The sequence below is a fragment of the Rhea americana genome, unplaced genomic scaffold, assembly GCF_003343005.1.
Source record: "Rhea americana isolate MKP2758 unplaced genomic scaffold, rheAme1 scaffold_49, whole genome shotgun sequence".
NCBI lineage: Eukaryota > Metazoa > Chordata > Aves > Rheiformes > Rheidae > Rhea > Rhea americana.
In genome coordinates, this window is record NW_028186634.1 from 2,842,893 (window position 1) to 2,857,024 (window position 14,132).

Below are 14,132 nucleotides of genomic sequence, written 5' to 3' on the forward strand. Positions count from 1 at the left end.
TTTGGCAAAATATTCAGAACATGGACAAACCACAAGGTGAATAGTAGGAATCTTTTGAAACACTATACTATGGTCCTGTTATTTAAAGGCTCTATTTGCTTAATGTTATACATTTCTACTTTTCTAAAACGTCACATAAAAAGCACACAAYAGAAGGTTTCTGCTCTTTACACATTTTTTACTCTCTTAAGTTTCACAGATGGTAATGTTCTGCCAGGCAATACAACCCACATAGTGGAGACTGTCATAGGCACTAGTTGCTCTGACCTGCGATCTCTTGCAGCACAGAATCAAAAGACGACTCACAGTGTGCAGATTCTAGAAGAAATGCTGCTGTCAAAACTTTCCAGTTGTGTTGTACCCTTTTTAAAGGGCATCTCTAGTGTCACATAGAACCAAATAAGCGTCAATCACACAAATACATTAAGCATCTATTATTCAGTGTTCTGAATATATTACAACATAGTGTTTAAAGCCAGCTGATTTCTGGTCAGACATTTTAATCTCTGCACCAAAGGAAAACACTTTGTTCTTTACTGGAACCATTTTCTTTGGCTTACTGCTATTACCAAGAAAACAAACAACTGCCAGTTATGCTAGAGTATTAGAGACAACAGAAGTGAGACTAACCAGAAATTAGTATAAACCCAAGACAGAAAAGTTTTTGCAGAAATGAGAGCAACAATGGAGAACAAAAACATTGAGAGAGATTCCTCAGCTACAGCTCTGTACCCAGTAGTTGGATTCATAAGATGTGGGAGATCTGCATTATGCCAAAAGGGTCACTGCCAATTAGGAATTCAAGAACACCGGAATATTTATGCTGAAGCAGTTTAGTCCACAAGCTTTCTCTCCTGTCTTCTTTGAAATACAAGCCATTGTTCTTTCTCATTTAGTAGAAGACATGAGACGACTAATTGTCCATGGCCCCATTAAATTAAGATTAGATAGGAAACAGATAACAGCTGTGTTATTTTGCCAGGTTCATCTCTATGATTATTACAACAAAGTAAAGGTTCACTTCAGGAGATGTCGAAAGGAAAATTCTTCATTGCAAAAATGAAAGTAATTGATTACCTCATTTGCCTTAACACAAACAAGAAGAAACAAGTTGTTCAGGAACATAATTCTGAGGAAAGCTGGAGGAAAAAACAAAACACTGCTTTGATCATGCTGTTTATACCTCATTTAATCAACTTCACGTATTTATTTTCTCTACATTTTATAACCACATGAACATCTAACTTTTACTGGCCACACAGATCAATTTTCTCAAACTTGCACTAGAACTTGTCACTACCATTGCGTCATCATTACCTGTAAAACTTAATTATCTAAAAACATCCATGAAACATGTTTGACAGAAGCAGATAAAGAATTTATAAATTTGATGAGAATTAATATAATTCAAATTTGAAGGCATTAACTGGGCAGCCTTTCAGATTTTTTTTTTCAGAAAAAATTATCTTGTGGTTTAGAATTGCTTATATTTTCCATTATTTCTGTACTTTAAAGCATGGATTAATGCAACCAGTTTAAGGTTCCTTTAATTTTACTTACTATGCAGTATGTCTTCTTATTCATCTTAACAAGTTGGATTGTAGTCAAGAACTGTAGCTGGCAATAGTGACAGCCACTTTGTCGTAGTGCATAAAAATGCATATACTATGCTTACTTCTCCTTTCCCATTTCTCATCTGCCAAACTGAAATTCCTTCCTCTTACCCTCAAGCTATTCTATCCTTTAACTGCAAATCCTCCCTCAAAGGAATCTTTGAAATTCCCAGCTTCAGACTTGCCAGCATAAGATACACCTCTGGCTCCATACCTCTCTATCTTCTCAGATGTTTTTGGCCAAGAGGGTTAGTTTTGCCCTGCAAGTTTTAGTGCCAGGCTGGATTACCTCAAATTCTGCATATGCTTGCAAAGGAATCTGGAGCCGGGTGCTCATCATGGCTGCCCAGGAGTGACTGGAACTAGAAGTGAGCTTTGGAATTCTGCTGACTCCTTTTATTGATTCACCTGCTGTAGAGGGTGTGCGCAACACTGTTTGACTGTCACATGTCCGTCAGTCGCAATGCCCGTGAGAATGCACTCGTTCCTTTTCTTTTGAGGAGAGAAAGGAGTTTGAAAAAGAGTGAAGAACTTCTTTCTCAGAATTGGTTATTTTTGTCACCTGATAGAACTCTCCTCCACAGATATTAATTCCTTTATAGCCCTTTTGTTAGAAGACTGAAAATTCAATGCAAGAATTAGAGAGAAGAAATGGTTCTATACATATAGCAAATCATATCTTACTGAAACTTTGTTAATTTGGACTTCCTTAAGTAATGTTGCATCAGTTCTTTCATTTTTAACCTTAGACTCATCACCTGACTTTGTTGAGGAGGAAGAACTCATGGGAAGAAGATCCAAGTAACTTCTTTTGACAACGTATGTGAGTACCGTAACATCCAGAGGTCTCCAGAACGCATATAAGGAATTGGGCCCTTACAGAAACTGAACTTTGTAGTCTAGTTCTGTATCCATTGTATGCATGGGAGCAACTAATCTGTCCAACATTGTAAAGGAAGGCAATGAGGAGATGGGGGACTGTCATTTATAGGAAGGGTGCTGAAGACATCACTTCAAACTGAGAATAAAGGCCTAAAAGACATGTCTGCTGTAGCAGCACAAACTTTAGCGGAGACTAATTTAGTCTGCTTCTTGACAAAATGATTGGCAAGCATGGCTTTAGGGAGTATTTTAAAGGTGTTCTTCAATGTGCTTTTCCATAGCATCTCTCGGTAGCTGTGAATCAATGTGTGATCACAGATTTAAATTTAATATAATTTCTTGACGGCCTATTATCAGAAGTGGATTGTGAGCATACTGATGGAATAAGAACAATATGCCTTACCTGGGTATATATTATTGTTGACAACAGCTCAGTCAACCTTACAATGATCTTCCTTCACCATTTTTGAATGATTGACACCTTCAGTTTCAGTTGCCTCCGCTTCTGCAAAAATGTCCTGAACTGATCTTTGATGACGTTTATACCTTCTTTTCCCCCTTGCTCTAAGAATAACAATTAGTCACATATTACGTATACATAAACAACAAACATTTTAAGATAGATTTTGGACTGATTCACAATTAAACATATCTTTAAAGCAAGTTATAACTTGAAAATATCTAACTGGAATTATATACTAGTAGTATAGTTTAATAAACACTTAGGTTTGTTCCTTGTTTTTTTCATTTAAAAACTGCATCCAATTTTAAAGAACATAAGGGACACTTGAGATAAGAAAGTTGCTGGCAATGCTGTCACCAGATTCAAATGCTGCCAATGCTTTAGTAAAAGATAAAATATTATTTATACCTTTTATTCTCTTTTTATAATACTTTTAAATAACTATTTCTTTAAATGAGGAAGAATGGAACATGTCATGTAAAATACTATCACATACTAAAAGCATTTGCATCCTTTTGTCAGTCAAAGGAAGAATGAAACTAACTAGGATTAAAAGTGTGTTTTTACACATAGATATGTAGGCTAAACATGAAATGCTGAGAATATAGCATATTCAAACAAGCATAATTTCTGTTGTCTTCAAGTGATCTATCACGGAAATATATGGAAAAAAACCAGATGCAAAGTACAAGTGAATGACTGGTAAGTGCCAGCTTCAGTAGTGCAGTATTTTATTATTGACAGAAATGTCTAGTTTTAACACTTGTGTTACAAAAAAATGCAGTGATAGCAATAATGACAGCAAAAGGGGATTTTTCACTGATTGTATAAAACAGCAAAGCGTGTCTCAGTGGTCTTCTAAATTGATCCAAGAATAGCTTATTAGTGGAAAAATAAAAAAGGAATTCCTTTTCAGTTATTTAAATTAGCCAGTCACGAGAAGAATAAAAATTCAATGGTGTAAAACAGTGCAATATGCACAAAGTTATCCTAGGCATGTCACCTCTTTTTCAAGTCAACTGACATAAATGTAAACATAAATATGCTAACATACATTTTCCAACTTGCACATGTGTGCATTTGTTTTTATTTAGTTCAACTCCACAGCATATAAATGTTTACTGTTAAAAAATATACTTTTTAAAACAGCTTTATTTGTGAACTGTGGCTTGTATAAGGTGATTACATACTTCTAGCCTAATTTATGGACTTTTTTTTCTCTCCTCCCTCCAATTAGGACTACTGTGGTAATGTTCCTAAAATACATTTTTGTGGATTGTCAAAGTTTCTTATTTAAAAACTCAACAATCTATAAAAGTAATATACTACAGTGGTGCTTATCCTCATGTTAGGCCTTACATGAAATTGTCACATTCTGCTCTCTATATGTATGTTTTAGCATGTATATCTAACTTGAAGGCACTATAAGCTATGTCTGTGATGGAAGAAAAGATGTGGGACACAATAAAATACACTAATCATTTTGAAACAGTAATTTGTCTCTTTGTTAAAAAGAAAAAATCTTTAATTCTCCTAAAGTTTTACATACAAAGAAAAATGAAATATAAGATCATATTTCCTCAAAATTTAACAACTAAAATTTATGCAAGGTAAGATCTGGTTGACTTGCTTTTGAATAGTAACCTGAGTAAGGGCAAGAAATATAGCATTAAGAGTAATAGAATAAAATCTCTTATTTTAAGTAGCTGAACCAATTTTTAATGTTATACCACAGAACAGCAAGGCAATAGGTGACAACAGCCTTGTATTCAACGATTTATGATAAACACCCACTGCAAACCTGAATATTTTCTGCAAAAACAAAACATCAGATTATGCGCAATAATAAAAAGCATCAGAATAGATGCACCTGGACTTTTTCTTTTTTTAAACCAGAATTCAGCATTTATGTCACAGTCCTTGAACAGTTGCTCAGAGATGACTACATTAAGCACATTGCTGCACTAAGTAGACACCCCACAACAAGCGTGCACTGCAACAGTAACAAGGTTTCATATATGCACAGACTTGTTCTTATTCATGTTCAAAAACAACATGAAATACACAACTCAAAGCATTATTAAGATGCATCCAACATTTCCTTGTTAGCAAAGAGTTCTTGCTACTTTGGTAACTGAAGTCGCTGTATGTTTTTAAAAATTGCAGGTACCTCAAGGAAAGTAAGAGTTCCATACTCGGCAAGGCAGCATTATACAGGATATTTTATACCAACTAAGGCATAAAGAACTTTGCATCATGGTGTACAATACTCAACCTTTGAATAAAGTTTCATATTCTATGTGGTGAAAGTGCATAGGAGGGGGATTCCACTAAGATAGAGAGAATCCTCTCACAGTATTAAGGCCTTTCAACTGTATGCAAACTGTCAGTCCAAAGTCAGCACAGTGAAAAAAAAGAGTATAGACTTTCTAACATCATACTGAACACCACTCTGAAGTTTTCTCAACCTGTCTTTTCTTCTCCTAATTGTCGCTCTTCTTCTTCATCTGCTTCCTCAATAACCTGAATTTCATCTGCTTGAGGTAAGGACGTGATCTCAGTCAGCAGTTTAGCTCCTTCAGCATTATTTTTTTCCTCTTCTTCAATCACTTTCTTCCATATTTTGTGATTTTCACTTAGATGGTGCATTAGTTGGCAAAATATTTGTCGTCTGCCCTTTTTCCTTTCTGCTTCTGTAAAATTGTAAATGTTATATTTGATAGTTTGAAATGCAAAACAGAACAATTGTATTTTACACATACAAAAGACAGTGTTACTTTGTGAAACAGACACAGCTTTGAGTGAAGAACAGCCAATAAGACAGATACTCAGTCACAATATTTAAACATTGACAGGATAAAGTACAAATTTATACTTCAAATTGCAAATCTATAATTAACAAAAATTTTGTAAGTGTACAATTTGTTCATGAAGCATAATCTTAAAACATACAATATTTAAAGTGTACATTTTCAATCGTCATTGCGATGTCTGGATCTGTTAAAGCAAACCCATATGTGCCAACTTAAAAATAGACTCTTACTTAAAATGAGATCTTCCATTTCTTCATCATCACTCTCCGGCTGTGGTCCATCATCATCCTCAGCACTTCCTGCATCATTCTCTTCATCGACCCATTGGCCTGGAAGCAACCCAGCTGCATTGTAAGAATTACAAAGGGGGCCAACTATGTGAGTAATGAAGGATTCTTGCAGTTTTGCAAGCTGTGGAGAAGAACGATCCATGAAGGGACTTATAGGCAATCCAAGACTTGCTTCTTCATCCCCCTGCAACAGGGAAAAAATAAAATACAGAACCTCCCACAATATTAACTTTAAAATTTAATTTAGAAATTAAATTAAATTTAAATTAATTTAATTTAGAAAGCTTTTAAAAAGACCACGTTAATATCACATAGATTATATCTTTTTAACAGAGGCAATAATAGTATAGATGAAACAAATGAAGATGCAAATAAGACAATTTTATAAGAGACACTTTGTGTGTCAGTCTTGCTCAGCTCATAGTTCTCTCTTCAGTTTTGCTGTAAGATACCCTTATGCACTGAGATCTAGTTTTACTGGGGCTGCTACTCCTCTGCCTTTACAGGATAGCTTCAGGGTAGGCGGAGATTTTACTTCAGTTGTCAAGTCAATGAACCAAGTGTGAAAGTAATCAGCTAGAATAAGGCATGGTGGTAAATAGCTTCTCCCAAAAGCATGGGGTAGAAGGAAAGGAATCTTAACATCTAGAATAAATTAATTATTTTTATTTTATAAACTGGAGAACAATAATTTGGACAGTAGCTAATACACATTTCTGAGCTATAAATACTTCTCCTAACACTTCTGTGGGACCTATACTGTTTTATGAACAAGCTTTGCCTAAAGGAACCACTTAGAATACTAAGAGCTTGCACTTCAGATTATTTCTCCTGTTTAAATCTCCCAAGCATTTTTGTAGTTTGCCTGTGTTTGCTAAGTTTAAAAACATTTTTCAGTCCCTCGTTGCCTCAAGCAGTTAGCTCCTCAGAAATTTGATCAAACACACAAAAATAACCCAGATAGTAAAAATGTTTTGGAATATATTACAGATATTGTAGATGTAAAGAAGGACAACAATTCTTCAGATTTTTTTTTTTTTTTTTTTTTGCATTAATGATGATGAAGAGGATTATTTATCAAAGTTCTACTGTAAAATCTTTTTTACATTTGAATGTATTTTTAATATTTATTTTTGAAAATTTGATATACCCTTTGCACTAAGAGTTAGTTAAGTATATGTTCCCAGTCTTGTGGTTTCCCTATACATTCTTTGACCTAGAAAGATTCTAGTGAATTTATCTTCCCAAAGTAGGAGTTGTTTTTCTTTACCAGTATTATCTCAAGCAGGGAAGAAAAAAAATAAACTAATATCTGAAAAATGAACAACATTGGTAGTGAGATTTTTTTCAAACTTCTAACACAGCTAACAGGGAGTAAAGGACTGTTAGCATGATACCTGTAAAGCATAACTTGTCAGTATTCAGTAAAAGAAGACAGAAATGCTTTACCTGAAGATATAACAGAAGGAATAAAACTGAAATATTTAGTTACACATTTGGCGATGGAAAGAATTGATCATCTGCCTTTCAATAAGATAAAACAAGAGCAAACTACACTTCATACCTACCTGCTCATAAAATTCATTGACAATGCCTTCTGTCCATTTCAGATGCAGCTCTCTAACTTTTGCTGGACCATTAATATCTGCCAGTTTGATGCATATTTGACAGACCAGTAGGCGATCATTTTCATTGCTCCATTCTATACCATGACTGTTGATATCATTGGCCTGGTTTGAGCACATATATTTTTTAAAAAAATTATTAAAGCTATTCATCAAAGTTTTTTTTTCAGGCTTTGCACAACAGACATTGCATTATTTTTTCATATAATTTGCTGCTTTATATAATTCAAAAAGCCATTTTCTATCTTTCAGAGTATGGCAATGTGATATATTATCAAGGTCAGATAATCTCATTGTAATTTTTAAAGATCTAAGGAAACTGACATTTATAGGAAAGGAAATGAGCAACTTTCCCCTCTATACAGAAGTATATACTACAGTTTCCTGTGCATAAATACTGCACTAGCTTATGAACAAAAAGGTACATCTCATTTGAATCTTTAAATACTACTTCTCAGTTACCATGGTTTTCATACTTACTGCCAAGTTTTAAAGGTTAGAATACCCTGCATTTGTACATTTTTTAAATACTTAGGCCAAAATTCTGTTATGATGTAATGCCGTAGTGGCTGGTCTGGCTCAGCTACTGCTTCAGAAGAAAGTCTCCTGTATATCCTGCGTCGTATCTGCCAGTCCCATGAGATTATTTATGTTTCAGCAACTGAATTCAACTGATAAAAGTATGACCACAAATATTTTTGAAGACTTTTTCAAGAAATTAACTATGTTAAAATAAAAGGCACTGAGAATCAGGATCAAAATCTATGCTAGTACTTTAGAATACATTAAGTAGTTTAATTACCTTGCACAAATAAAATACTCTACTTGTGGGTTTTGGGGGGGGATCAGTTAATGCAAATTAAAATAACGTAAAACTTCAAATGCAAGTTACAACAACCACTGAGTAGCAATACTAATGTCAATATATTATGACCAACTCCGTGCAGAAGCTAAAATATAACAAACCTTGGCATTAAATTCAGCAAGAAAATCAAAATGCTTCTTGAGATCTGTGGCAAGGATTGCTTCAATCACTAAAAAACGGAATCGCTTGAATTCTACGTGATTAAGATTTGATAAAAAGTTGTATTCTGGTCGTGATAAGAAAAGATTCCAGGCAGAAGCAGCATGATGATTTTCTAAGACTGATCTGTCATTGTAGAGAACAGCCTACAAAAGGAAAGAATCATAAATGTCAGAGTTAAGCTTTAAAACTGTAATTAAATATTCCGAAGCATAACAGCTAGTCAGTAATATGACTTTTATTTATTTATTTTAATGAAATTACACCAGAAATGATGTTTCGTCTTCTAGTTTTAAGGGCTAAAATGAACCAAAAATGACCAAAAATGGTAGATAAGAGAAGGAAATAGTCTTAAAAAAGAAAAAAAGTAGCAAGTGATTTTTTTCTTAAACGTAATTTCTTGTAAAATATCCATACAATAGCCATTTAGACAGTCCTAGAGCCAGCTCTTCATGAAATAATCATTTAACAGCATTGATTTACATTATTGTTTTCAATTTTGTAAACTGAAAATCATTTCTACAACCAATACACACAAAACACTTCAGAATTTATCAGGACAAAAAGTATTATACAAGTAAATACAAATTACTTTCCCCATGTCTTAAATTGGGCAAATGTTCCCTAAGCAAGCAACAGCAGGGATATCAGAAGAAATCCGATTTTAGATAGAGACAATTTTCTGGTTAACAGAATTTCTTACCTGAGGTGCATTTGTAGCCACTAGAAAAGCATTTGTACGACCAGGGTGATCATAATCATGCATGGCAGCTGCTACGTATAAAGCCATCAATTCCAAGGCAGGAATGCTTGATGTCAGGCACCCATATCTGTCATCAGCAATAGAGCAGCTTTTTGAAGAAACATAGCTGACTCGAACTGGGGAAATACTACTAGCTTCATCTAAGAAAATTGGAAGTAAAAAAAAAGATATATAAAACATTTCTTTCATTTGTATTTTAAACATATTTAAAATGACTCAGCTAGATACTATTGCCAACATAATCTTAATATAGTTACCATTGTAGTGGTGAAGCTACTCATTTTCAAAGACATTCTTTTAAAAAAGTCATACTATTGCTTATACTTAAACCAGCAATTTAGAAGAAAAGTTGATAATGCTAAAAAGTAATAAATTCACCATGACCACCCAGGTTTTCAAAAAGGGTAGATGCACTGCAAAAATATAACAAGCTCTGGTTGTTTCATGATGTAACACAAGGAGGGCAGAAARTTTCCTACAGAACATCCTGGAGTCTTTAAATCGTGTCACTAAGCTGGGAAGCAGTACACTCCTTTTATAAAACCAATTATTTACCTATTATTACATATATATATATAATACACCTCAGTTACCTTTTTATGAGACAAGATCTCACATTACAATGCTGAGAGATAGCTATCATTCACATAGCAAATAAAGCAGATTTTCAGAAAAGTTGGGAGCATAATCAGAAAAAAGAAAGTTTTTAATTCACCACAGCCAAAACTCACTCTTCTTGCCATGTAATTTTAGAAGATGGTAATTAGATGCTTATGAAAACAGTATCAAAATATTAGAGATCTCTGTATTTACACAGTATACACATCTTTAGGGCACTAGTGTTGTCTCAGTATCAACAGCTGCAATTTGCTAAATCTTACGGTAGAAGCTATACTTTTCCATACAGAACAAATTACAAGTGACCAAAAAGGAATGTGGCTATACCAATTGCATCATCTGTGATAACACTCTGATACTTATGTGCTCAAATCATATACAGGAAACGCTGTGTGTAGGGGAAAGTAATTATTAGAAATGCTTCATACTGCAAGACATGTTCAGGAGGTAATTTAGTATTTTTGCAAATGTTTCTTTCACTTCGCCTTTATAAATGTATGTTTCATTTAGCATGAGCTCTCTTCTATAAACAGTATGTTTGAGGGGATAAAATGTTGAAAATCACAATAATAAATCTTTCCCCAAAAGGAGTTTAATTCTAAGGGCAAAATGTTATTAAACCAGCTAATGCAAAGACTGCTATCAAAACCAAGCTTACAACTGTTAGATCAAAAGATACTACAGATTTTTTTCAACAACAAAAAGGCTACTAAATATTTGTTCATTTAACAGGAGTTTGGCAACAGTAAGGTGGAAACTTCTACATAAGAAACATGTCAGTACAGAATAAAAACTATTTATGGAAGGAGCTTACAGTCTTTTAATTAGTACTTATAACAAAGAGTACATCATCTCTTGTATGTTCTGGAAGTGCTTTTGTGGTAGAAGGTAAAAGCACAGAGAACTGCAACATCCACATCCACTTTTAGAGTGGATAGGAAGAGATCCCCCAAACCAAAAAGCAGCATCTTAAANAAAAAAAAAAAAAAAAAAAAAAAGCCTCGATTTGGAGCCAATCTCCTTAAATCTCAACAATACTGAAACTATAATTTTGTGATCATTACCCTATAAGTCTGCTTTTCATACATAAGTAGTAAAAACAAATTTAAGATAAATAAAAACCTTAAATATACAGTCTAGAGCTTATGTACAAAAATTACACACAAAAATCTATTACAACATGAAAAAAACATTTTTAAAATTGAAATATGAGATGTAAGTAAAGCAGTGCTACACCATAACACAAGTCATATCCATCTGCTGAATATGTATCTAAAATTATTAAAAGTTTCAGATTCTGGTCCGAACTCAGCAATTTGCTGACAACACATCTAAAGAATTGTCCTCTAGGACAAGATATCAAATTTGTTTTGTCAATATTTCATGCGTAGAGAGCAAAACAATAAGGAAAACTGCTATTTGAATAGATTTCTTCAATATTTTCTAAATACTATGTGTTTTGACAACCATTAACATCAGTCATTAACTGCAATCATTTAAGAACACTAAAATATAATTTTGATACTTTTTTCCAATAATCTTAAAAAGAACTCACAGTATACTGAATATAATTGTCTCTCCTTTGGAACTTAGCCTATTTTTTAGCAGCATAATAATTGTATGAATGCACACTACACAGTAAATAAGAATATTGCTGATATTTCCTCTTTTAAAACTGTTTAAATGGTTTTACTTTCCACCTTTAATAATTTTTCATATATTGACATCAAGTTACTGCTATTGTCACTTTTTTAAAAAAAGTCATATATTTAGTGTGCTTATATCAGCATGCAAAAAACACAGTGCTGTTGATTAGGTGATTTTGAAAATATAAAGTATCAAAACTACTACAACTGATAAAAACTTTGCAACCCTGGACTAGACAGAAGGGGTGAGACGTCTAGCACCAACAAGAAAAAGATTCAGTAATCCAGAAAGGAAGTCAGACTTAAGGTCTGACAAGTGATCTTGTGACTCTAGTGACACTGAAACCAGGATCACCAATATAAATTCTAACGGCTAAAAGGATAAGATATAAATTCTGGTTGTTTCATTTGAAAGCTACTCTTCTCAAGGATCAAAGAGCAATCTGATACATCTCCTTCTCAACTAACTGCCTTTTTTTCCCCCCATAATACCTTACTCACCTAAGAGGGGTTGACACAACTGCTAATATCTTACAAAAAGCTCTTGGTGAAGTAGAAAGATCAAATGGAATGATTGTATTGGTAGAGGTAACTGGCTGAAATCACATCAACATGTTCAACCATAGTTCAACTGTAGTTTCAGGCTGCGTGATCATTCTCCTACTCTCTGGCATAAAATCCACTGTAAAATCCCTTGCTACACTGGAAATGTCTCTACAGTGGGCCAATAGTTCCCAATAAAAACTTGTTTGGGCAGACTCCTGAGAAGATTCCCTGAAAAGAAAACCAAGGTAGGGAGGAAGGACAGGGAAGAGAAACGCTCACAGTAGAGTGGAGAAGCAAGCTGGTCTCAAGTCTGACATCCAAGTATTTTGTTTTTATCATTCTGTGTATCTGACTGCAAAGTAGAGGGCAAATAAAAAAAGAAAAGAAAAAGAAAAGAAAAAAGAAAAGAAAAAAGAGAAAAAAGACAGACACAAGAAATGGAATAGGGAGCAGAAAGCAGACCATAGTGCTTGGCCTTCCTTCAGGACTGCTGCTCAAAGAATACTTGCTAATTGGAGGAGATAGAGTTGAATGACATTATTCAATATGCATGGCATCTAAAAATAACTGAGAAAGGTGGAAAAGGTGCTACTTTTGGCCACTGTAAAAAGATTTTAGAATTGAAGAGATTCCTTCTAACATGCAGAGATGAAAAATGTTCAAGAATCAGAGAACTATCCACCAACATTTAGAGCAATGTAGGATATTCACAGACCATGTATTGAGCAGAAGAGGCTTAAAGAGCCTTAAAGAAACTTGTATGTCATTTGATACTTGAGCTATGCAACAAGGATGACATAACATTAAGACACTGAGGCTTTATGCTGTATTCCAAAACCACATCCTAGGTATGCCTGACCTATCAAAGCACAGATTAAAAGTTCTACCTACTATAAGAGGAGAGACTTGAGCAACAAATTTAGTAGCTTCCAGAATGACTTAATTTATGGGCCATGACACCAAAGGCAGGGGTGGCATGCAGAAGTTGTCAACCAATAGATAATCACACACAATTTCCTCACTCAAGAAGTGTACAAAGATATTATTACCCACTTCAGCAGTTCCCGAAGTGACTGCTGATCATCATCATAAACTGAGGCAAACTTTTCTGCCATCTAGAATGATCAGGACTCTCCCACAGCAGAACAGTCCTAGTCACAGTAAGAGTTGCATAATAAGGGCCAGAACAGCTTATCTCTTCTGTAAAGTGTTACTGAACTTTAGTTGTTGGGGAACAAGAACCATCCAAAATTGATATCTGTAGAATAAGAAGATAAAAGCAGTAAGTGAGATCACAGATTAAGATGATTCTGCCACATACTAATTCCAACACTAACATGACATATTGCATGTCCCTGTAAGAGTACTGTATCCATACTTATTGCCCTCATCTGAGAGGAGAAGGAAGAAGAGATTTGCTTTGGTACTTGAAACCATACAGTGCCTCAGAAGCCACAAAAAGCAAGAACTCCTCTTTCTGCAGTTACAGATCACTTGTGCCGAAAATGTCTGGTTCAGAGAAATGTTTCAGTAAGCAGAGGAGGCAATCTAGTGGAATAAGGCAACGTTGTTTGGCCATCCAGTCTTGTCTCTTGATATCTGATTGCAGCAGCTGTCATTAAGGTAAGAAAGCAACTATAATAATCTAAGCTTTTAATTACTGAAATGTACTGGTACGTATGCGTTCCATAGGAGTGAAGGCAGAGAAGGAGGGAGACCGGCAAAAAGATATGTCTCGGAGTCCAAACTATAGACTTTAGAAAATCCACAGAAATACCAATGGTTACTCATTACCTTTATTGTCTCTGTCACTTCTGCTTTGCCTTCCCCTTACTGTCATGTTGCTAAA

General features: G+C 34.4%; 2 protein-coding genes and 1 long non-coding RNA gene across 4 annotated transcripts in view; 1 reads left to right on the forward strand and 2 right to left on the reverse strand.

The window, feature by feature from the left end:
* Positions 1–4,063, forward strand: part of CYP2R1 (cytochrome P450 family 2 subfamily R member 1) — a 23,518-nt gene extending 19,455 nt beyond the window's left edge. Inside the window, exons 6-7 of one of the 2 annotated variants that reach the window (XM_085317166.1) lie at positions 2,363–2,436; positions 3,603–4,063. In XM_085317166.1, the coding sequence (XP_085173292.1) occupies positions 2,363–2,418 (56 nt within the window). In that variant the 3' untranslated portion in view covers positions 2,419–2,436; positions 3,603–4,063. Of the gene's footprint in view, positions 1–2,362; positions 2,906–3,602 lie in introns of those variants that run through there. The other variant, XM_085317165.1, reaches the window with a different exon arrangement.
* Positions 1,114–2,933, reverse strand: LOC146588901 (uncharacterized). Its single transcript, XR_014897321.1, has 3 exons — positions 2,899–2,933; positions 1,903–2,105; positions 1,114–1,139 (listed from the first exon to the last, which is right to left on the reverse strand). It is a non-coding gene; the product is annotated as an uncharacterized LOC146588901 (long non-coding RNA).
* A 363-nt stretch (positions 4,064–4,426) lies between the features above and the next one.
* PDE3B (phosphodiesterase 3B) overlaps positions 4,427–14,132 on the reverse strand; it is an 89,967-nt gene continuing 80,261 nt past the window's right edge. The window contains exons 12-16 of the mRNA XM_085317164.1: positions 9,414–9,613; positions 8,653–8,856; positions 7,630–7,791; positions 6,002–6,245; positions 4,427–5,651 (exon numbers count right to left, since the gene is read on the reverse strand). Coding sequence (XP_085173290.1) covers positions 5,422–5,651; positions 6,002–6,245; positions 7,630–7,791; positions 8,653–8,856; positions 9,414–9,613 — 1,040 coding nt within the window. The 3' untranslated portion in view covers positions 4,427–5,421. The remainder of the gene's footprint in view (positions 5,652–6,001; positions 6,246–7,629; positions 7,792–8,652; positions 8,857–9,413; positions 9,614–14,132) is intronic.